Source organism: Oncorhynchus nerka, linkage group LG18 (assembly GCF_034236695.1).
Source record: "Oncorhynchus nerka isolate Pitt River linkage group LG18, Oner_Uvic_2.0, whole genome shotgun sequence".
NCBI lineage: Eukaryota > Metazoa > Chordata > Actinopteri > Salmoniformes > Salmonidae > Oncorhynchus > Oncorhynchus nerka.
In genome coordinates this window covers 65776258-65800727 of record NC_088413.1, presented here as the reverse complement: position 1 = coordinate 65800727, position 24470 = coordinate 65776258, and the positions used below count along the sequence as shown (strand labels likewise).

At 45.5% G+C, this 24470-nt stretch overlaps 1 protein-coding gene across 2 annotated transcripts in view; it reads right to left on the bottom strand.

Annotated features, from left to right (window-relative positions):
- The window catches only part of LOC115146348 (peroxidasin-like), a 92989-nt gene that overhangs the window by 14623 nt on the left and 53896 nt on the right, over positions 1–24470 (bottom strand). For both annotated transcript variants that reach the window (XM_029688376.2, XM_065004272.1), the window contains 12 exons: positions 19471–19588; positions 18985–19154; positions 16654–16926; positions 15925–16200; positions 13458–13570; positions 11200–11356; positions 10356–10464; positions 8282–8439; positions 4104–5110; positions 3322–3818; positions 3075–3209; positions 2668–2876 (listed from right to left, as the gene is read on the bottom strand). In XM_029688376.2, the coding sequence (XP_029544236.2) occupies positions 2668–2876; positions 3075–3209; positions 3322–3818; positions 4104–5110; positions 8282–8439; positions 10356–10464; positions 11200–11356; positions 13458–13570; positions 15925–16200; positions 16654–16926; positions 18985–19154; positions 19471–19588 (3222 nt within the window). The remainder of the gene's footprint in view (positions 1–2667; positions 2877–3074; positions 3210–3321; positions 3819–4103; positions 5111–8281; positions 8440–10355; positions 10465–11199; positions 11357–13457; positions 13571–15924; positions 16201–16653; positions 16927–18984; positions 19155–19470; positions 19589–24470) is intronic.

Below are 24470 nucleotides of genomic sequence, written 5' to 3'. Positions count from 1 at the left end.
GCTCACGTTTTCCACGTTTTCCCCAAGGTGTCTGCAGCACTGTGACATCTTTTTAGGCATTTCCATTGGAGAATGGCTGTAAGAGACCATATAGGGCGAGTGGACGCATGGTGTCTCCGGGAGAAAACCTTGCGTAAAATACTGAGGTAGCCATTTTTCCAATCGTTTCTTAACCAATCGAGAAACCAACTGCCTCCACTGATATATTATCGAATACATATGTTAAAAACACCTTGAGGATGGATCCTAAACAACATTTGCTGTGTTTCTGTCGATATTATGGAGCAAATTGTGAAAAAAGTTTGGCGTTATAGTTGAAGTATTTTCGGTCGATTTCTCAGCCAAGCAGGATAAAACAAACGTGACGTTTTTCGCCTACAAAAAAAATATTTTTGGAAAAAAGGAACATTTGCTATCTAACTGGGAGTCTCCTGAGTGAAAGCATCTGAAGTTCTTCAAAGGTAAATGATTTAATTTGGTTGCTTTATTTATTTTTGTGAAAATGTTGCCTGCTGCCAGCACAGCCTAGCATAGCATTATGCCATGCTAAACTTACACAAATGCTTGTCTAGCGTTGGCTGTAATGCATATTTTGAAAATCTGAGATGACAGTGTTGTTAGCAAAAGGCGAAGCTTGTGTTTCAATATATTTATTTCATTTCATTTGCTATTTTCATGAATAGGAAACGTTGCGTTATGGTAATGCGCCTGAGGCTATGATTACGCTCCCGGATACGGGATTGCTCGTCGCTAGAGGTTACTCTGGACCCTGATCTCTCTTTCAATACTGTTTCAAGGACAGCTTTTTTCCATCTAAAGCTTCTTAAGGATAGGGGGCAGCATTTCCACTTTTGGATAAATAGCGTGCACAATTTCAACTTCCAGCTAATCATGCCAGGAATATATTATATGCATATGATTAGTAGGTGTGGATAGAAAACACTGAAGTTTCTAAAACTGGTTCAATCATGTCTGTGACTATAACAGAACTTATGTAGCAGGCAAAACCCTGAGGAAAAACTGTTCATATTCTTTTTTTTTTTCTCTGACCGTTCCCTCAGTTGTCTTTGCCAAGGGAAATTTGATAGCGCCCATTTTACAGTTCCTACGACTTCCACAGGATGTCACCAGTCTTTGGAATTGGGTTGGAGTTAATCATTGGTGCAACGTAGAAGAGGCACATCCTGGAACAACGTTACACTGTTGATAGTTACGCAAGAGGAAAAATGGTGCATGTTTTGTTTACTTGCAAACAGCTGGAGGCAGGGCTTTCTCCTATAGAGTTCCATTTTTATGGAATGGTCTGCCTACCCATGTGAGAGACGCAGACTCGGTCTCAACCTTTAAGTCTTTACTGAAGACTCATCTCTTCAGTGGGTCATATGATTGAGTGTAGTCTGGCCCAGGAGTGTGAAGGTGAACGGAAAGGCTCTGGAGCAACGATCCGCCCTTGCTGTCTCTGCCTGGCCGGTTCCCCTCTCTCCACTGGGATTCTCTGCCTCTAACCCTATTACAGGAGCTGAGTCACTGGCTTACTGGTGATCTTTCATGCCGTCCCTAGGAGGGGTGCGTCACTTGAGTGGGTTGAGTCACTGATGTGATCTTTCTGTCTGGGTTGGCGACCCCCCTTGGGTTGTGCCGTGGTGGAGATCTTTGTGGGCTATACTCTGCCTTGTCTCAGGATGGTAAGTTGGTGGTTGAAGATATCCCTCTAGTGGTGTGGGGGCTGTGCTTTGGCAAAGTGGGTGGGGTTATATCCTTCCTGTTTGGCCCTGTCCGGGGATATCATCGGATGGGGCCACAGTGTCTCCTGACCCCTCCTGTCTCAGCCTCCAGTATTTATGCTGCAGTAGTTTATGTGTCGGGGGCTAGGATCAGTTTGTTATATCTGGAGTACTTCTCCTGCCTTATCCGGTGTCCTGTGTGAATTTAAGTATGCTCTCTCTAATTCTCTCTTTCTTTCTCTCTCTCGGAGGACCTGAGCCCTAGGACCATGCCTCAGGACTACCTGGCATGATGACTCCTTGCTGTCCCCAGTCCACCTGGCCATGCTGCTGCTCCAGTTTCAACTGTTCTGCCTGTGGCTATGGAATCCTGACCTGTTCACCGGACATGCTACCTGTCCCAGATCTGCTGTTTTCAAATCTCTAGAGACCGCAGGAGTGGTAGAGATACTCTTAATGATCGGCTATGAAAAGCCAACTGACATTTACTCCTGAAGTGCAGACTTGCTGCACCCTCGACAACTACTGTGATTATTATTATTTGACCATGCTGGTCATTTATGAACATTTGAACATCTTGGCCATGTTCTGTTATAATCTCCACCCGGCACAGCCAGAAGAGGACTGGCCACCCCTCATAGCCTGGTTCCTCTCTAGGTTTCTTCCTAGGTTTTGGCCTTTCTAGGGAGTTTTTCCTAGCCACCGTGCTTCTACACCTGCATTGCTTGCTGTTTGGGGTTTTAGGCTGGGTTTCTGTACAGCACTTTGAGATATCAGCTGATGTACGAAGGGCTATATAAATAATTTTGATTTAATTTGATTTCACCAAAGACATATAGAAAGACAATACGCTATGTCTGTGACAAAAAGTAGTGCACTATTTAGGGAATAAGGAGTAATTTAAGACAGAATGAATGTGTGTTTTATATTCTATGTTACCTACCTTCGCAGCAGTCCTGCCACATGCGCAGGTCAATGTTGGGGACGTCGTCACAGCTGCCATATCCGTGGGGCAGCTGTGCCACGCTGAACACGTCTTGCTGGATACGAGTGATGTTGTCACCGTTGTCACACAGCACCCTCGTCAGAGATGCCTGCTTCAGCTGGGTCAGCTGGGCCGGGTTGAATACACCTGGGTTCTCATACCAGAACCTGGAAGCACAACCCAGGAGGAAAGGATGGAGGGTTACATGTAAACCCACACCATATAGACAAAACCTACACTCTCTCTCTCTCTCTCTCTCTCTCTCTCTCTCTCTCTCCCTCTCCCTCTCATCCTTCTAAAAAATGTGTTGATGATGAGCATAATTAATTTGACAAGAATTGGTAGCTGAGGGGATGTGAGCTCACCGGTCCCCATCTCTAAGGCGTTTGAACTGGGCAGCCAGCAGACACATGAGGGTGGGTCCCAGTCGGCTCCCAGGAACCAGGTCCTCAGCCATCAGAGCAGGGAACAGGTCGATGTTCAGGGGAGTGCCGTATAGCCTGGAGAGATAGGAATAGACAGACAGACAGTCACAGCACTGTAACTCAACCCCAATGGAGCCACAGTTCAAGTGTGTCTGCAAATGATTGATAGCTAAAACCTGGTTTGCACCTCTGCAGCTTCTCCCTGACTTGGGGGTTCTGGATCTCGTTCCTCAGGTCGTCAAAGCTCTGTGCTGAGGTCAGGTTACAGAAGGTCCGGTAGTCGTTGTAGGGCGGTATCCCATGATCCCTTCCTCTCTGGATGTTCATGGCGGCCAGGTCCAGCGCCACGGAGTGGGCCATGGAGAACAGCCTCTCCGTCAGCTCCGTGTTCAACAGCTGGGTCGACACGCGCATCTTCCCCGCCACGCCGAACAGGCCCCGCAGTAGGGGGTCGATGCCCCCCTCATTGACGATGCGGAAGGGGGAGAAGAAGGCACGGTGCAGGGAGATGTGGCCCTGGGGGATGGGCTGGAAGTGCTCGTCCAGCCGGTACAGGATGGGGTTGATGAGGGTGTGTCCGAAGCGGAAGGCAGCCGTGGCGAAGGCGTTGAGGATGCCGGCGTTGATGTTGGGGTTGTAGCCGTGGTAGTCGCCAATCAGCTTCCTCCCCACGTCACCCATGATCTGAGGGAGGGGGTGACGATCATCATCATCATCACCAATAATAATCATTTACAGAGACAGCACCTTTCATCAATCTGAAGACCTTTCACAGGAACATTGGTTAGATCTATATAGTAGAGTAGTCCTTACCTTGGTTAGAGTATGAGAGAGTACTAGATCTATATAGTAGAGTAGTCCTTACCTTGGTTAGAGTATGAGAGAGTACTATATCTATATAGTAGAGTAGTCCTTACCTTGGTTAGAGTATGAGAGAGTACTAGATCTATATAGTAGAGTAGTCCTTACCTTGGGCAGCCAGTGGTTGTAGGTGATGTGCTGCATCTGTGCGCCAACTATCTTCCTTGCCTCGTGGTAGATGGTGTCTCCGTCCCAGTGTGGGTTGAGTCTGAGCAGCTCTGTAGCTATGCGGTTGTGTTCCCTGAACCACACGGTGTGCATGGCTGTCAGACCCAGCTGCTCGTTGGCCCTGTGGTCTCCAGCCAGGAAGCAGGGAATGGGGCTCTCGTTCTCATCCCTCATACACTCTGTAGGGGGCCCCGTGGCGAAGGGTAGCAGGGGCTTCCCAGAGCGCTGGACGATGCCCTGCCTCAGCAGTCCCCTCTGACTGGCCAGGTCGCGGACCTCCTCTGACTCGTGGCGTGAGCTGCCGTACACGTTGGACGCGTCGATGTACGATGTCAGCTGGTTGATCTGTTCCCGTGGAAACACGCTGTTCATGAGGAGTGATGTCATGCCGCTGCCGCACACGGGACTGGAACGCACAAAGAACATGCAGCGTGCCCCGCTGCGCGCCTGCCGAGGGTCCCCCGGGGGGAACTGGATGGGGAAGCAGGGAGGGTCATTGGTGCACACGTTGGTACACAGCTGGCCGTCTGAGAAACGTGATTGGCTGAGGGCGGCAACTGTGGAATCTAGATCATGGTCCAGGAACTGTCCCCACTGCATGAGCATGTGGGTGTAGTGGTCATCTGGGGTGATGGTCTCCGTGCCGATCATGGTGGTGGAAACGAGGCGGGGCAGAGGCAGGGCGTGGCCGTTGTGATGGCGGCTGCTGGCGCCATGCGGCAGGTTGAAGCCGTTGTCGTAGACTGACTTGAGGAGGCGCTGGAAGGCGGTGAGGGAAGCGCCCCACATGGGGTGCTGCAGGTTGTTGCAGGTGCCGTCGTGGCTGCGGTACTTCTGGTGGAAGCAGATGTCAGAACAGTTGTTGATGCGGCGGTGGGCCGTGCAGCCTGACAGGTTGGCGATCACTTCCAGGAAGTGAGGGGACACCAGGTCATTGTAGCGGAATGCTGGGGACGAATGGAGGGACAGGAGGTGTACTATATGGTGTACTGTATAAGGCCACATACAGAGGAAACAAGCACAGGGCTGTGTACTACACCACTATATCAATATAGTTCCACCTAACAGAGGAGCATGTAGGCTGCTAATGTTTGCCCTGGGAATGTAAACCTGCATCTTGAGGGCCAAGAGTGTTCCTCTGACATGCGCTAACTCCCTGGGAAACTAGACAGCTCCTGTCCCATCTCCCCCCGAATCCCACCCTTCCACCTCCACCCTCTGGTCATTCACAGAATTGATCCAGCCATACACAACCTTCGGGGTAGCAGTGTGTGGGTGGAGAGGGTGTCCCAGGTCACATAGACATAAACCAAACAGGCTACATTATTTTTGCTGACGTGCAAAAGTTAGGGCCCGGTGTAACAATGAACACTTGACTGTTGTCATAACCAGTGAAAACACTGTGCCTTTCCTCTCTCTCTCTCTCTCTAGCTCGCTATCTCTCTCTCAATTCAATTCAATTCAATTCAAGGGCTTTATTGGCATGGGAAACATGTGTTAACATTGCCAAAGCAAGTGAGGTAGATAATATATAAAGTGAAATAAACAATAAAAATTAACAGTAAACATTACACATACAGAAGTTTCATAACAATAAAGACATTACACATGTCATATTATATATATATACAGTGTTTTAACAATGTACAAATGGTTAAAGGACACAATATAAAATAAATAAGCATAAATATGGGTTGTATTTACAATGGTGTGTGTTCTTCACTGGTTGCCCTTTTCTCGTGGCAACAGGTCACAAATCTTGCTGCTGTGATGGCACACTGTGGAATTTCACCCAGTAGATATGGGAGTTTATCAAAATTGGATTTGTTTTCGAATTCTTTGTGGATCTGTGTAATCTGAGGGAAATATGTCTCTCTAATATGGTCATACATTGGGCAGGAGGTTAGGAAGTGCAGCTCAGTTTCCACCTCATTTTGTGGGCAGTGAGCACATAGCCTGTCTTCTCTTGAGAGCCATGTCTGCCTACGGCGGCCTTTCTCAATAGCAAGGCTATGCTCACTGAGTCTGTACATAGTCAAAGCTTTCCTTAATTTTGGGTCAGTCACAGTGGTCAGGTATTCTGCCGCTGTGTACTCTCTGTGTAGGGCCAAATAGCATTCTAGTTTGCTCTGTTTTTTGTTAATTCTTTCCAATGTGTCAAGTAATTATCTTTTTGTTTTCTCATGATTTGGTTGGGTCTAATTGTGCTGCTGTCCTGGGGCTCTGTAGGGTGTGTTTGTGAACAGAGCCCCAGGACCAGCTTGCTTAGGGGACTCTTCTCCAGGTTCATCTCTCTGTAGGTGATGGCTTTGTTATGGAAGGTTTGGGAATCGCTTCCTTTTAGGTGGTTATAGAATTTAACGGCTCTTTTCTGGATTTTGATAATTAGTGGGTATCGGCCTAATTCTGCTCTGCATGCATTATTTGGTGTTCTATGTTGTACACAGAGGATATTTTTGCAGAATTCTGCGTGCAGTCTCAATTTGGTGTTTGTCCCATTTTGTGAAGTCTTGGCTGGTGAGCGGACCCCAGACCTCACAACCATAAAGGGCAATGGGCTCTATGACTGATTCAAGTATTTTTAGCCAAATCCTAATTGGTATGTTGAAATTTATGTTCCTTTTGATGGCATAGAATGCCCTTCTTGCCTTGTCTCTCAGATCGTTCACAGCTTTGTGGAAGTTACCTGTGGCGCTGATGTTTAGGCTAAGGTATGTATAGTTTTTTGTGTGCTCTATGGCAACAGTGTCTAGATGGAATTTGTATTTGTGGTCCTGGTGCCTGGACCTTTTTTGGAACACCATTATTTTGGTCTTACTGAGATTTACTGTCAGGGCCCAGGTCTGACAGAATCTGTGCATAAGATCTAGGTGCTGCTGTAGGCCCTCCTTGGTTGGTGACAGAAGCACCAGATCATCAGCAAACAGCAGACATTTGACTTTGGATTCTAGTAGGGTGAGGCCGGGTGCTGCAGACTTTTCTAGTGCCCGCGCCAATTCGTTGATATATATGTTGAAGAGGGTGGGGCTTAAACTGCATCCCTGTCTCACCCCTCGACCCTGAAGAAATGTGTGTGTTTTTTGCCAATTTTAACCGCACACTTGTTGTTTGTGTACATGGATTTTACAATGTCGTATGTTTCACCCCCAACACCACTTTCCATCAGTTTGTATAGCAGACCCTCATGCCAAATTGAGTCGAAGGCTTTTTTTAAATCAACAAAGCATGAGAAGACTTTGCCTTTGTTTTGGTTTGTTTGGTTGTCAATTAGGGTGTGCAGGGTGAATACATGGTCTGTTGTACGGTAATTTGGTAAAAAGCCAATTTGACATTTGCTCAGTACATTGTTTTCATTGAGGAAATGTACGAGTCTGCTGTTAATGATAATGCAAAGGATTTTCCCAAGGTTACTGTTGACACATATTCCACGGTAGTTATTGGGGTCAAATTTGTCTCCACTTTTGTGGATTGGGGTGATCAGTCCTTGGTTCCAAATATTGGGGAAGATGCCAGAGCTAAGGATGATGTTAAAGAGTTTTAGTATAGCTAATTGGAATTTGTTGTCTGTATATTTGATCATTTCATTGAGGATACCATCAACACCACAGGCCTTTTTGGGTTGGAGGGTTTTTATTTTGTCCTGTAACTCATTCAATGTAATTGGAGAATCCAGTGGGTTCTGGTAGTCTTTAATAGTTGATTCTAAGACCTGTATTTGATCATGTATATATTTTTGCTCTTTATTCTTTGTTAAAGAGCCAAAAAGATTGGAGAAGTGGTTTACCCATACATCTCCATTTTGGATAGATAATTCTTCGTGTTGTTGTTTGTTTAGTGTTTTCCAATTTTCCCAGAAGTGGTTAGAGTCTATGGATTCTTCAATTACATACATCTCTCTCTCTCTCTCTCTCTCTCTCTAGGTCGCTATATCTCTCTCTCTCTCTCTCTCTCTCTCTCTCTCTCTAGCTCTCTCTCTCTCTCTCTCTCTCTAGGTCGCTATCGCTCTGTCCTCCTCACTTCCATACGTTCACATTACATAGAAAGTCTGCTAACTCATAACTCAATCAAAGCCTTATATGTCCTCTTTATTCCACAGTATTGGCTTTCTGCTGTCTCACCTGTGCCGTTGGTGTCGACCATGAGGCCCTGGTTGACGTGGTTCTGGATGAGGAGCAGGGTTTGTTCGAAGATCTCCCCCGCCCTGGCCTGCCCCACTGTGTAGGGGTCCCTGGGGTAACGAAATAGGGCCAGCAACTCTCCAGGGGTACGAGGGTTACTACAGAGAGAGAGATGGAGGGGAAGGGAAGGGGTAGAGAGAGAGACCGAAGAGGGGTGCTTAGAGAGAGAAATGTGATCATGTTTAGATTTCTAATGTTTTCTTGGCAGTTACAACAGCTCTAATGTGTCTACCAGTATTGAATGATGAAACATCCCTCCTGACCCAAATGACATGAGCAGGCAGTAAAACTTCAACATGCACATTCTCCTAACCAACTTCACTTCCTTATATGGGCATCACATCCTTTGACGCCATCCCAACAACTACACTGTTATTTATGAATTGCTTTGAAAGTGTCATGTATAAACCATGGCACACACAGACACACACACACACACAAACACACACGCACGCATACAGTATGTACTATTACAAATAAATACAGTATGTACTATTACAAAGAAATACAGTATGTAGTATTACAAAGAAATACAGTATGTAGAATTACAAGAAATACAGTATGCATTATTACAAAGAAATACAGTATGTAGAATTACAAAGTAATACAGTATGCATTATTACAAATAAATAAATAAATATGTAGTATTACAAAGAAATACAGTATGTAGTATGACAAAGAAATACAGTATGCATTATTACAAAGAAATAAAGAAATATGTAGTATTACAAAGAAATACAGTATGTAGTATTACAAAGAAATACAGTATGTAGTATTACAAGAAATACAGTATGTAGTATTACAAAGAAATACAGTATGTAGTATTACAAAGTAATACAGTATGCATTATTACAAATAAAGAAAGAAATATGTAGTATTACAAAGAAATACAGTAGGTGTCACGTTCTGACCTTTATTTCCTTTGTTTTGTCATTATTTAGTATGGTCAGGGCGTGAGTTGGGGTGGGCAGTCTATGTTTGTTTTTCTATGATTTGGGGATTTCTATGTTTCGGCCTAGTATGGTTCTCAATCAGAGGCAGGTGTCATTAGTTGTCTCTGATTGAGAATCATACTTAGGTAGCCTGGGTTGCACTGTTTGTTTGGGGGTGATTGTCTATGTTGATTGCTTGTTTCAGGGCAGTTCGCATTAGCTTCACGGTTGTTATTTTGTTTATTGTTTTTGTATAGGGTTTCAGTGTTCAGTGTTTTCTTTATTAAAATTAATGATGAACACATACCACGCCGCATTTTGGTCCTCCGATCCATCTCGCCTCTCCTCTTCAGATGAAGAGGAGGACGACCGTGACAGTAGGCATTATTACAAAGAAATACAGTATGTAGTATTACAAAGAAATAAAGAAATATGTAGTATTACAAAGAAATACAGTATGTAGTATTACAAATAAATAAATAAAAATGTAGTAATACAAAGAAATTCAGTATGTAGTATTACAAAGAAATACAGAATGTAGTATTACAAATAAATAAGTAGTATTACAAAGAATATATAGTATTTAGAGGATCCAAATTAAGAATGTTTGATATGCTAGTCATATATAGTGATGATGACACATCGGACGGAGCATTGCAATCCAAGTCCTCAGGCTGTGAGAAGACCTTTACTGGATGTGCCAGTTACAGAGCACAAACACACAAGCCTGTGAAGCCACTGAGCTCTGGGGGCCCAGAGGCAGGTTCACTATCTGGGCATGTCATTAGAACAGAGCTAGAAATCCCTAGCTGGCTGGCTGGCTGTGTGTGTGTGTGTGTGTGTGTGTGTGTGTGTGTGTGTGTGTGTGTGTGTGTGTGTGTGTGTGTGTGTGTGTGTGTGTGTGTGTGTGTGTGTGTGAGCGCGCGTGCATATAGAAACATGCTCCTGTTAACCACATCATCAGTTCAATGAGCTTACACACAAAACATGACTCAAGATAAGAGTTCAGAAATGATAATGCAACAAAGCTTAGATTCATAAGCCTGATTCCAACCCGCTGACTAAAAGGGCATTTGACTTACCCATCAAACAGATGCCTCCTGGTGGATTCGATGGCACTGTCCACGTTGCGGATGGCCTCTTCAATAGACGACGTCACAAAGGTGTCCCCTTGTCTACTTACTGGAGGCACTGCAAACAGATAGGCACAAATCAACTAACACTGATAATAAAACAGAAGAATAATTTGCCATAAACTGAAATCAGATGTTTCAACTGCATATGTCATCTGTTGTGCCGTGTTCAAGACAGCATGAGGTAGCATTATAACCTAGATCAGGGGTAGGCAACTAGATTCATGACTACATTGAGACACGATCATGTCTATTTTTGTATTCATGAGAATACTTGGGAACAGATTTCTTAAATTAAACACATTTTTTGATGAATTCCTGGTGATTGTACAATTAATTTTGTTGGAGGGAACAGAACGCAGATTGGAGGGAACAGAACACATTTCTGGCAGACTGCGTAGTGAAGTTCTACAGTGTGCCATGTAAAAAATTGAGTGTCTGATGTGTAGGCTGCAGACCCGTCCAACAACAACCCAACATGGTCACAGTTTGCTGTCGGCACACTAGCTAGCATCGGCTACGAGACAGCGTGCAGGCAGGCCAAGGAAAATAAGCAACACTGGTGCTAGAGCTGAGGAGTAGGCCCAAATTATGGTGTTACAATAGCTGTGTTACAGCGGTCACAAAGCCTTGGTCCGGTGAGGAGTGGGGTGTGTGCAGGCTTTGGTTCTATCCCAGCAAAAACACATTTGATTCAGGTGTGTTAGAGCAGGGCTGGAACAAAAGCTTGCAATGTCTGTAGTTCTCCACAATTAGGGTTAGCCTAGATTAGCATACTCTAGCTGTGTCTTACCTAGGACGGTGAGCACCATACTAGCGGACTGGTAGCCAATAGGGTTGCGGGCGACACACTCGTAGCGTCCACCGTCGGCTAGACCCACGTCCTTAACCTCCAGGAAGCCCTCAGGGGCGATGTGGAACTTCCCACTTTCCGTCACCTGGACACCGTCCTGCAGAGTTGCCGGGGGAGACAAGGGTTGAAAGGTCAGGAGGTGTGGACTAGTGTGGGGTAATGAGTGGGGCACTGCCTTGAGTTACACAGTCAAAGCCATAGGGTCTGACAGGCCTGCTTAAACCCTACATCCCAACCCGAGCACTCCATTCTGCCACCTCTGGTCTCTTGGAACTCCAACCCCTATGGGAGGGAAGCTCCCACTCAGCCCAGTCCAAGCTGTCCTGGCACCACAATGGAGGAACCAGCTACCCCCTGAAGCTAGGACAGCAGAATCCCTGCCCATCTTCTGAAAACATCTGAAACCCTACTTCTTCAAATAGTGTCTTAAATAATCCCACAGCACATATTCATCTATATACACTATATATACAAAAATATGTGGACACCCCTTCAAATTAGTGGATTTGGTTATTTCAGCCACACCCATTGTTGACAGGTGTATAAATCGAGCACACAGCCATGCATTCTACATAGACAAACATTGGCAGTAGAATGGCCGTACTGAAGAGCTCAGTGACTTTCATTGTGGCACCGTCATAGGATGCCACCTTTCCAACAAGTCAGTTCGTAAAATTTCTGCCCTGCTAGAGCTGCCCCGGTTAACTGTAAGTGCTGTTATTGTGAAGTGGAAATGTCTAGTGGCAACAACGGCTCAGCAGCGAAGTGGTAGGCCACACAAGCTCACAGAACGGGACCGCCGCGTGCTGAAACGCGTAGCGCGTAAAAGTTGTCTGTCCTCGGTTACAACACTCACTAGTTCCAAACTGACTCTGGAAGCAAAGTCAGCACAAGAACTGTTCGTTGGGAGCTTCATGAAATGGGTTTCCATGGCCGAGCAGCCGCACACAAGCCTAAGATCACCATGCGCAATGCCAATGGTCAGCTGGAGTGGTGTAAAGCTCACCGCCATTGGACTCTGGAGCAGTGGAAACACGTTCCCTGGAGTGATGAATCTCGCTTCACTATCTGGCAGTCCGATGGACTAATCTAGGTTTGGAGGATGCCAGGAGAACGCTACATGCCCCAATGCATAGTGCCAACTGTAAAGTTTGGTGGAGGAGGTATAATGGTTTGGGCTAGGCACCTTAGTTCCAGTGAAGGGAAGTCTTAAAGCTACAGACACCAATGACATTCTAGACAACTCTTTTTTCCAACTTTGTGGCAGCAGTTTGGGGAAGACCCTTTCCTGTTTCAGCATGACAATAACCCTGACCTCAACCCCATTGAACAGATTTTGGATGAATTGGAACGCAGACTGCAAGCCATACCTAATCGCCCAGCATCAGTGCCCAACATCACAAATGTTCTTGTGGCTGAATGGAAGCAAGTCCCCGCAGCAATGTTCCAACATCTAGTGGAAAGCCTTCCCAGAAGAGTGGAGGCTGTTATAGCAGCAAAGGTGGGGACCAACTCCATATTAATGCCCATGATTTTGGAATAAGATGTTAGACGAGCAAGTGTCCACATACTTTTGGTAATATAGTATATATAATACCTTTCGTGAACTAACACTAGCACTTTTTTATTTCACCTTTATTTAACCAGGTAGGTAAGTTGAGAACAAGTTCTCATTTACAATTGCGACCTGGCAAGATGCCAATAGCTACTTTACTGAGGAAAAATCTACTTACTATGACTGTGATATGTGGTTGTCCCACCTAGCTATTTTAAGATTAATTCACTAACTGTAAGCTAAATTACCAAAATGTAAAAAATGCCTGACCAGGTTGGGTTATATGGAGACTATAAAATCAGCTTGGGTTACATGATATACGAGACTGTACAAAACAACTCGTTTCATATATATAGGCCTACTAACAGCCATCACCTGATCTGAACAGGCCTTGACTTTCTTTCCCCATCCCTCCTTTCCCCATCCCTCCTTTCTCCATCCCTCCTTTCCCCATCCCTCCTTTCCCCAACCCTCCTTTCCCCATCCCTCCTTTCTCCATCCCTCCTTTCCCCATCCCTCCTTTCTCCATCCCTCCTTTCCCCAACCCCTGTCCTCAGCGAGAGCCTGGCTATACTAGCCTTGTTGCCTTGGAGGCTGTGACAACGGAAACCAGTAGTTGGTGACCAGGTGACAGGTGTCTAACCTTGTTCCAGGTGAGGACAGGCTCGGGCTGTCCCTGAGCTCTGCAGGGAATCTGGACGTCCGTGCCAGACTCCACAGTCACGTCCCTTGGAGCATTTGTGAAAACAGGCGTTACTGATGATTGAAAAACATGTGTTAATGATTACATCAACGCTCGCAGCAGCTCACAGTGCAGTGCAATGAATCCCAATGCAGTAAAGACACTTTGTCATCCACATGTTCTCAGCATGTCAAAACAGACACTAATACTTTTTCTATTGCTGGGACGCACACACACACACGCACACGCACGCACACACACACACGCACGCACGCACGCACACAAACACACACACACACACACACACTGACATCTGCACACACCCCCATACCCTCTCTCTCTTTTTCATGTTTAAGTTCCATGTCCTCTTAAATCTCTCTTATTACATTAACAGGGACTAGCTGAAGTGTTTCTTTCACACTCAGCACTCAAAGGTCAACACACATTTACTGTCCTATCCAGTCAAAACCAGAGGTGACTCAGTGTGTCCCTGTGATTAGATGAGGGGTACACTCCTCTCTCTCACACACAGCTAGGGAGGTGCTTTTTCCTCTTCACAGTAAAAATTCCCATTCCCCAATGGTGGGTGTGTAACCCAACACAGCCAGCCACCTAGTCATGAGAAGATCCTTCCTGTTTCAGGAAGGAACTCTACGCCCTGAGGGATCCTGAGGTTTAAAGCAGATGAACTGTTCTCAAGATATCAAAGTAGACTAAACTCATATAAAAAAAAGGTGCTATCTAGAACCTAAAAGGGTTCTTCGGCTGTCCCCATAGGAGAACCATTTGAAGAACCCCTTTAGGTTCCAGGCAGAACCCTTCTGGGTTTCATGTAGAACCCTTTCCACAGAGGGTTCTACATGGAACCCGAAATTATTCTACCTGGAACCAAAAAGGGTTCTACCTGGAACCAAAAAGTGTTCTCCTATGGGGACAGCCGAAGAACCCTTTTGGAACCTTCTTTTCTAACAGTGTAGGAAACTTAATGCTACGAAACACTACAACACTCTATGATCTAACGCTGTCAGGCTAAAAAACATGTGTCTCAATGTAGCCAACTAGCCATTCATCTTTCCTGTCCACGTACAGTGTGTCTCTTTGTCTGTCTGTCTGTCTGTCTGTCTGTCTGTCTGTCTGTCTGTCTGTCTGTCTGTCTGTCTGTCTGTCTGTCTGTCTGTCTGTCTGTCTGTCTGCCTGTCTGTCTGTCTGTCTGTCTGTCTGTCTGTCTGTCTGTCTGTCTGCCTATCTGCCTATCTGCCTGTCTGTCTGTCTCTGTTTGCGTGTCTCTCTCTCTTTTGCTCTGTTACTCGCTGAACGTCTCATTTTGTTTAAGTGTTGCTCAGGGTTGTGTGTATAGGGTTTACAGTGTTGTAGGCCATTATGTATCATGTACTGCATGTTAACAGCCATTACTACATGGAAAACATGATGTCATCTGGGATTACAGAATGCCATGCTTTCCTGCCCCGCTCTGCTCAACAGGGACAGACAGACAGACAGACAGACAGACAGACAGACAGAGACAGGGAGAGAGAGAAACAGAGGGACAGAGGGACAGAGACACAGAGAGAGAGAGAGTGAGAGAGAGAAAGAGAGAGAGAGAGAGAGAGAGACAGGAAGAGAGAGAGAGACAGACAGAGAGAGAGAAAGAGAAAGAGAGAGAGAGAGAGAGAGAGAGAGGGAGAGAGAGAGAGGGAGAGAGAGAGAGAAAGAGAAAGAGAAAGAGAGAGAGTGAGAGAGAGAGCGAGAGAGAGAGAGAGAGAGAGAGAGAGAGGGAGAGAGAGAGAGGGAGAGAGAGAGAGGGAGAGAGAGAGAAAGAGAGAGAGAGAGAGAGAGAGGGAGAGAGAGAGAGGGAGAGAGAGAGAGAAAGAGAAAGAGAGAGAGTGAGAGAGAGAGCGAGAGAGAGAGCGAGGGAGAGAGAGAGAGGGAGAGAGAGACGGGGACCACCCATATGTGGAATGTATGCACGTATGACTGAAAGTTGCTTTGGATAAAAGCGTCTGCTAAATGGTATATATTATTATATTATTATTTCTCTGATTGCAGGCTGTCTAGAGTGTAAACGACAAATTAGCCCAAGATGTTGTGTACTGTCACTCCCACTCTCTCAATCTTTACTACCCTCTTTAAAAAGCCTAGGAGTGTTTGAGAGGCCCTTAAAATAACACAGTGAAATGTTTTTCCTTCTAGCCTACACAATGATGCAGTATAATTATCTCCTCACAGATGGCGTTCTCTAAAAATGGTGAACATTGACAAGGTGCCCTTGAATGTTTCGAAAAGTGCTTACAACAAAATGTACTATAATTACTACTCCAGACACAACATTTGAATTCATACGTCAATCATAACAGCATGCAGATTCATACCATATTGATACATCAGGCATAACATCTGGATCCTGCTAGGGTATAGAGATCCGTCTCACCTCTCTGCTGGATGTTAAGCTGTACGGCGGTGCGCACCGTGCCTAGCGGGTTAACGGCCTGGCACTCATACTGGCCCTCGTCGTGGGTCACCACGCGGGCGATCCTCAGCGTGCCTGTAGAGAGGACCAGGTGGCGGCGGTCCTGGGGCAGGGGGCTGCCCCCCCTCGTCCAGGCGATAACGGGCTGGGGGTAACCGCTGGCCTCACAGGTGAAGTCCACCGTGTGACCCTCCAACACTGACTGGTCCTGGGGGGTCACTGTGAACTGGGGGGTCGCTGGGTAACAGGAACCGCAGAAGAGTTAGGCACAACAACAAGTTAAATCATGTTCTCTCAACAGTGTGTTGTATACATATGGGCAATTCTTAGCAGGTTGACATTTATTGTCATAAGTCTTGTCCTGGAGAAAGAACTGAGCGATTTCCCCTTAGATAGGTCCGCTGCAAAGTCAAAATTGTCTATATTGGAAAAATTTCTTAATTTAAGGTTAGGTTTCGGCATTATGGTTAGCAACCCTGACAATTCTTAGCAGACACAAACATATGTACCATTAAAATACCCTTTACACATATGGTTCTTCATTGAAAGCAAATTATACTGTGCATCCTTGCTTAATATATTGGTCCCTGTTTGTCCACTGTCCATGTAAAGTCAAGAAACTACAGAAGATTACAAACAAGATGTTTGCCACTGCCTCTCTCTAAATGCTGACTCTACAGTGCTATTCACCCTGTACAATGATGTGAGCGGTAGCTTGGATGGTGTCCAGGTTGTTGGAGGCGAAGCAGGTGTACTGCCCCTCGTCTGCCTGCACCACGTGCTGGATGAACAGCCCCCCAGACGGGGTGGTGTTGATACGGGCATCGGTAGGCAGGGGAGTGCGGTCCCCCTTGGTCCAGGAGACCCGGGGCTGGGGCTGGCCTGTAGCGCTACACTCCAGGGTGATACTCTCCCCCACCAACACCTCTGTATTCTGGGGCTGGATCACAAAACTGGGCCGCGCTGGGGGAGGAAGGTAGGGGATGAGATAGAGAAGGAGAGACAGAGGAAGATTGAGACAAAGTATCTAAGTGATAACATGGGTGGAAACTAAAGAAGCCTATTCTTTCCCACATAAGGCCTTGAGTTGTTCTTGCCCACTTGATCTGAGAAGGATATTGGGTCCTACACAGAACCATATCATCTGGCCCTACACAGAACCATATCATCTGGCCCTACACAGAACCATATCATCTGGCCCTACACAGAATCATTTCATCTGGCCCTAAACAGAACCATATCACCTGGCCCTACACAGAACCATATCATCTGGCCCTACACAGAATCATTTCATCTGGCCCTAAACAGAACCATATCACCTGGCCCTACACAGAACCATATCATCTGGCCCTACACAGAACCATATCATCTGGCCCTACACAGAATCATTTCATCTGGCCCTAAACAGAACCATATCACCTGGCCCTACACAGAACCATATCATCTGGCCCTACACAGAATCATTTCATCTGGCCCTAAACAGAACCATATCACCTGGCCCTACACAAAACCATATCATCTGGCCCTACACAGACTCGTATAATCTGGCCCTACACAGAACCATATCATCTGGCCCTACACAGAACCATATCATCTGGCCCGACACAGAGCCATATCATCTGGCCCTACACAGAACCATATCATCTGGCCCTACACAGACTTGTATAATCTGGCCCTACACAGAACCATATCATCTGGCCCTACACAGAACCATATCATCTGGCCCTACACAGAATCATTTCATCTGGCCCTAAACAGAACCATATCACCTGGCCCTACACAGAACCATATCATCTGGCCCTACACAGAATAATTTCATCTGGCCCTACACAGATTCATATTATTTGGTACTACACAGATTCATATCATCTGGCCCTAAACAGAACCATATCACCTGACCCTACACAGACTCGTATAATCTGGCCCTACACAGAACCATATCATCTGGCCCGACACAGAGCCATATCATCTGGCCCTACACAGATCCATATCATCTAGCCCGACACAGAGCCATATCATCTGGCCCTACACAGAACCATATCATCTGGCCCTACACATAATCATATCATCTGGCCCTACACAGATTCATATTATCTGGCCCTAAACAGAACCATATCATCTGGTACTACACAGAACCATATTATCTGGCCCTGAAACAGAACCATATAATATGGCGCTACACAAAACCATATCATCTGGCACTACACAGAACCATATAATCTGGCCCTACACAGAACCATATCATCTGGTACTACACAGAACCATATAATCTGTCTCTACACAGAACCATATAATCTGTCCCGACACAGAACCATATTATCTGGCCCTGAAACAGAACCATATCATCTGGCACTACACAGAACCATATAATCTGTCTCTACACAGAACCATATTATCTGGCCCTGAAACAGAACCATATTATCTGGCCCTGAAACAGAACCATATCATCTGGCACTACACAGAACCATATAATCTGTCTCTACACAAAACCATATCATCTGGCACTACACAGAACCATATAATCTGTCCCTACACAAAACCATATCATCTGGCACTACACAGAACCATATAATCTGTCTCTACACATAACCATATCATCTGGCACTACACAGAACCATATAATCTGTCTCTACACAAAACCATATCATCTGGCACTACACAGAACCATATAATCTGTCTCTACACAAACCATATCATCTGACCCTACACAGAACTATATAATCTGTCTCTACACATAACCATATCATCTGACCCTACACAGAACCATATCATCTGGCCCTACACAGAAAAATATAATCTAGCCCTACACAGAACCACAGCATCGGGCCAAGTGTGTAGGAAATAATGAGAGGGAGCAAGAGATCACAGATGTTAAGTCCCTTGTTAACAGTACAAGAGCATAAGCATAACGTGTGCAGTGTCATTGTAGAGAAGGGTTTACATTATATAGCCCATGAACTATATATTAAAACCCATGAAGATTTTTCAAACATGTATTAAATAATATGAGGGACCACTCACAGGGGGCTCCGAAGTATCTGAGTGTGACCTGAGAGGTCTTGACCTCTCCAGCTACGTTCTTGGCCATGCACTGGTACACTCCCTGGTCCGTCTCCCGCGTGTCCTGGATCATCAGAGTACCGTCCTCCAGCAGGTTCAGACGAGAGTCATCATGCATGTTCAGGGCATTACTGTGGAAAAATACACATACATAAATAGCATTACATAATCGCATACACAGTATGTTTATATGTGGCAGCAGGTAGCCTAGCAGTTAAGAGTGTTGGAACAGTAACCGAACGGTTGCTGGTTCGAATCCCCGAGCGGACTAGTTGAAAAATCTGTCGATGTACCCTTGAGCAAGGCACTTAACCATACTTGCTCCTGTAAATCTCTCTGGATTAGTGCGTCTGCTAATTGACTCAATGGCTAAATGTTAACTGTAGGAAAAAGTAGTTAGGACACATTGTTTCAATGTTGATGTCACCATTGGAGAGTGGGCTTTACTTGTTCATAAGCCAGATGATCTGTGGTTTGGGGTTTCCCTCGGCCCTGCAGGTGAAGTACACCGTGTTCCCTGACGTCACGTCAACATCCTGGGGCTCTGACGTGATCCTGGGCAACTCTGCACAGGAGAGAGAGAGGAGGATGGGATAAAGACAGGTTTAAGAGAACACAATAAAGCAACCAGCCACATAAATACAGAAACATTTCCTTTCAGGACAAGAGTCATGTCTCTGTTAGTGTGATATAACTAGGCCATAGTAATGGTCTGTAGAGAGGACACTGATATAACTAGGCCAGAGTAATGGTCTGTAGAGAGGACACTGATGTAACTAGGGCCAGAGTAATGGTCTGTAGAGAGGACACTCTGAGAAACTAGGCCAGAGTAATGGTCTGTAGAGAGGACACTCTGATATAACTAGGCCATAGCAATGGTCTGTAGAGAAGACTCTGATATAACTAGGCCAGAGTAATGGTCTGTAGAGAAGACACTGATATAACTAGGCCAGAGCAATGGTCTGTAGAGAAGACACTGATATAACTAGGGCCAGAGTAATGGTCTGTAGAGAAGACACTGATATAACTAGGGCCAGAATAATGGTCTGTAGAGAAGACACTGATATAACTAGGGCCAGAGTAATGGTCTGTAGAGAGGACACTGATATAACTAGGGCCAGAGTAATGGTCTGTAGAGAAGACACTGATATAACTAGGCCAGAGTAATGGTCTGTAGAGAGGACACTATGATATAACTAGGCCAGAGTAATGGTCTGTAGAGAAGACACTGATATAACTAGGGCCAGAGTAATGGTCTGTAGAGAGGACACTGATATAACTAGGGCCAGAGTAATGGTCTGTAGAGAAGACACTGATATAACTAGGCCAGAGTAATGGTCTGTAGAGAGGACACTATGATATAACTAGGCCAGAGTAATGGTCTGTAGAGAGGACACTCTGATATAACTAGGGCCAGAGTAATGGTCTGTAGAGAGGACACTGATATAACTAGGGCCAGAGTAATGGTCTGTAGAGAGGACACTCTGATGTAACTAGGGCCAGAGTAATGGTCTGTAGAGAGGACACTCTGATATAACTAGGGCCAGAGTAATGGTCTGTAGAGAAGACACTGATATAACTAGGGCCAGAGTAATGGTCTGTAGAGAAGACACTGATATAACCAGGGCCAGTGTAATGGTCTGTAGAGAGGACACTGATATAACTAGGGCCAGAGTAATGGTCTGTAGAGAGGACACTCTGATGTAACTAGGGCCAGAGTAATGGTCTATAGAAAGGACACACTGATATAACTAGGGCCAGAGTAATGGTCTGTAGAGAGGACACTCTGATATAACTAGGCCATAGCAATGGTCTGTAGAGAAGACTCTGATATAACTAGGCCAGAGTAATGGTCTGTAGAGAAGACACTGATATAACTAGGCCAGAGTAATGGTCTGTAGAGAGGACACTATGATATAACTAGGCCAGAGTAATGGTCTGTAGAGAAGACACTGATATAACTAGGGCCAGAGTAATGGTCTGTAGAGAAGACACTGATATAACTAGGCCAGAGTAATGGTCTGTAGAGAGGACACTCTGATATAACTAGGGCCGGAGTAATGGTCTGTAGAGAAAACACTGATATAATTAGGGCCAGAGTAATGGTCTGTAGAGAAGACACTGATATAACTAGGGCCAGAGTAATGGTCTGTAGAGAAGACACTGATATAACCAGGGCCAGTGTAATGGTCTGTAGAGAGGACACTGATATAACTAGGGCCAGAGTAATGGTCTGTAGAGAGGACACTCTGATGTAACTAGGGCCAGAGTAATGGTCTGTAGAGAGGACACACTGATATAACTAGGGCCAGAGTAATGGTCTGTAGAGAGGACACTCTGATATAACTAGGCCAGAGTAATGGTCTGTAGAGAAGACACTGATATAACTAGGCCAGAGTAATGGTCTGTAGAGAGGACACTCTGATGTAACTAGGGCCAGAGTAATGGTCTGTAGAGAGGACACTATGATATAACTAGGCCAGAGTAATGGTCTGTAGAGAAGACACTGATATAACTAGGGCCAGAGTAATGGTCTGTAGAGAGGACACTCTGATGTAACTAGGGCCAGAGTAATGGTCTGTAGAGAGGACACTCTGAGAAACTAGGCCAGAGTAATGGTCTGTAGAGAGGACACTCTGATATAACTAGGCCATAGCAATGGTCTGTAGAGAAGACTCTGATATAACTAGGCCAGAGCAATGGTCTGTAGAGAAGACACTGATATAACTAGGGCCAGAGTAATGGTCTGTAGAGAAGACACTGATATAACTAGGGCCAGAGTAATGGTCTGTTGAGAAGACACTGATATAACCAGGGCCAGTGTAATGGTCTGTAGAGAGGACACTGATATAACTAGGGCCAGAGTAATGGTCTGTAGAGAGGACACTGATATAACTAGGGCCAGAGTAATGGTCTGTAGAGAGGACACTGATATAACCAGGGCCAGTGTAATGGTCTGTAGAGAGGACACTGATATAACTAGGGCCAGAGTAATGGTCTGTAGAGAGGACACTCTGATGTAACTAGGGCCAGAGTAATGGTCTGTAGAGAAGACACTGATATAACTAGGCCAGAGTAATGGTCTGTAGAGAGGACACTGATATAACTAGGCCAGAGTAATGGTCTGTAGAGAAGACACTGATATAACCAGGGCCAGTGTAATGGTCTGTAGAGAGGACACTGTGATATAACTAGGCCAGAGTAATGGTCTGCAGAGAGGACACTCTGATATAACTAGGGCCAGAGTAATGGTCTGTAGAGAAGACACTGATATAACTAGGGCCAGAGTAATGGTCTGTAGAGAGGACACTGATATAACTAGGGCCAGAGTAATGGTCTGTAGAGAGGACACTCTGATGTAACTAGGGCCAGAGTAATGGTCTGTAGAGAGGACACTCTGATATAACTAGGGCCAGAGTAATGGTCTGTAGAGAAGACACTGATATAACTAGGGCCAGAGTAATGGTCTGTAGAGAAGACACTGATATAACCAGGGCCAGTGTAATGGTCTGTAGAGAGGACACTGATATAACTAGGGCCAGAGTAATGGTCTGTAGAGAGGACATTCTGATGTAACTAGGGCCAGAGTAATGGTCTGTAGAGAGGACACACTGATATAACTAGGGCCAGAGTAATGGTCTGTAGAGAGGACACTCTGATATAACTAGGGCCAGAGTAATGGTCTGTAGAGAGGACACTCTGATATAACTAGGCCAGAGTAATGGTCTGTAGAGAAGACACTGATATAACTAGGCCAGAGTAATGGTCTGTAGAGAAGACACTGATATAACCAGGGCCAGTGTAATGGTCTGTAGAGAGGATACTGATATAACTAGGGCCAGAGTAATGGTCTGCAGAGAGGACACTGATATAACTAGGGCCAGAGTAATGGTCTGTAGAGAGGACACTGATATAACTAGGGCCAGAGTAATGGTCTGTAGAGAGGACACTCTGATGTAACTAGGGCCAGAGTAATGGTCTGTAGAGAGGACACTATGATATAACTAGGCCAGAGTAATGGTCTGTAGAGAAGACACTGATATAACTAGGGCCAGAGTAATGGTCTGTAGAGAGGACACTCTGATGTAACTAGGGCCAGAGTAATGGTCTGTAGAGAGGACACTCTGAGAAACTAGGCCAGAGTAATGGTCTGTAGAGAGGACACTCTGATATAACTAGGCCATAGCAATGGTCTGTAGAGAAGACTCTGATATAACTAGGCCAGAGTAATGGTCTGTAGAGAAGACACTGATATAACTAGGCCAGAGCAATGGTCTGTAGAGAAGACACTGATATAACTAGGGCCAGAGTAATGGTCTGTAGAGAAGACACTGATATAACTAGGGCCAGAGTAATGGTCTGTAGAGAAGACACTGATATAACTAGGGCCAGAGTAATGGTCTGTAGAGAAGACACTGATATAACTAGGGCCAGAGTAATGGTCTGTAGAGAGGACACTGATATAACTAGGGCCAGAGTAATGGTCTGTAGAGAAGACACTATGATATAACTAGGCCAGAGTAATGGTCTGTAGAGAAGACACTGATATAACTAGGCCAGAGTAATGGTCTGTAGAGAGGACACTGTGATATAACTAGGGCCGGAGTAATGGTCTGTAGAGAAGACACTGATATAACCAGGGCCAGTGTAATGGTCTGTAGAGAAGACACTGATATAACCAGGGCCAGTGTAATGGTCTGTAGAGAGGAAACTGATATAACTAGGGCCAGAGTAATGGTCTGTAGAGAGGACACTGATATAACTAGGGCCAGAGTAATGGTCTGTAGAGAGGACACTGATATAACCAGGGCCAGTGTAATGGTCTGTAGAGAGGACACTGATATAACTAGGGCCAGAGTAATGGTCTGTAGAGAGGACACTCTGATGTAACTAGGGCCAGAGTAATGGTCTGTAGAGAAGACACTGATATAACTAGGCCAGAGTAATGGTCTGTAGAGAGGACACTGATATAACTAGGCCAGAGTAATGGTCTGTAGAGAAGACACTGATATAACCAGGGCCAGTGTAATGGTCTGTAGAGAGGACACTGATATAACTAGGGCCAGAGTAATGGTCTGTAGAGAGGACACTGATATAACTAGGGCCAGAGTAATGGTCTGTAGAGAGGACACTGATATAACCAGGGCCAGTGTAATGGTCTGTAGAGAGGACACTGATATAACTAGGGCCAGAGTAATGGTCTGTAGAGAGGACACTCTGATGTAACTAGGGCCAGAGTAATGGTCTGTAGAGAAGACACTGATATAACTAGGCCAGAGTAATGGTCTGTAGAGAGGACACTGATATAACTAGGGCCAGAGTAATGGTCTGTAGAGAGGACACTCTGATATAACTAGGGCCAGCGTAATGGTCTGTAGAGAAGACACTGATATAACTAGGCCAGAGTAATGGTCTGTAGAGAGGACACTCTGATATAACTAGGCCAG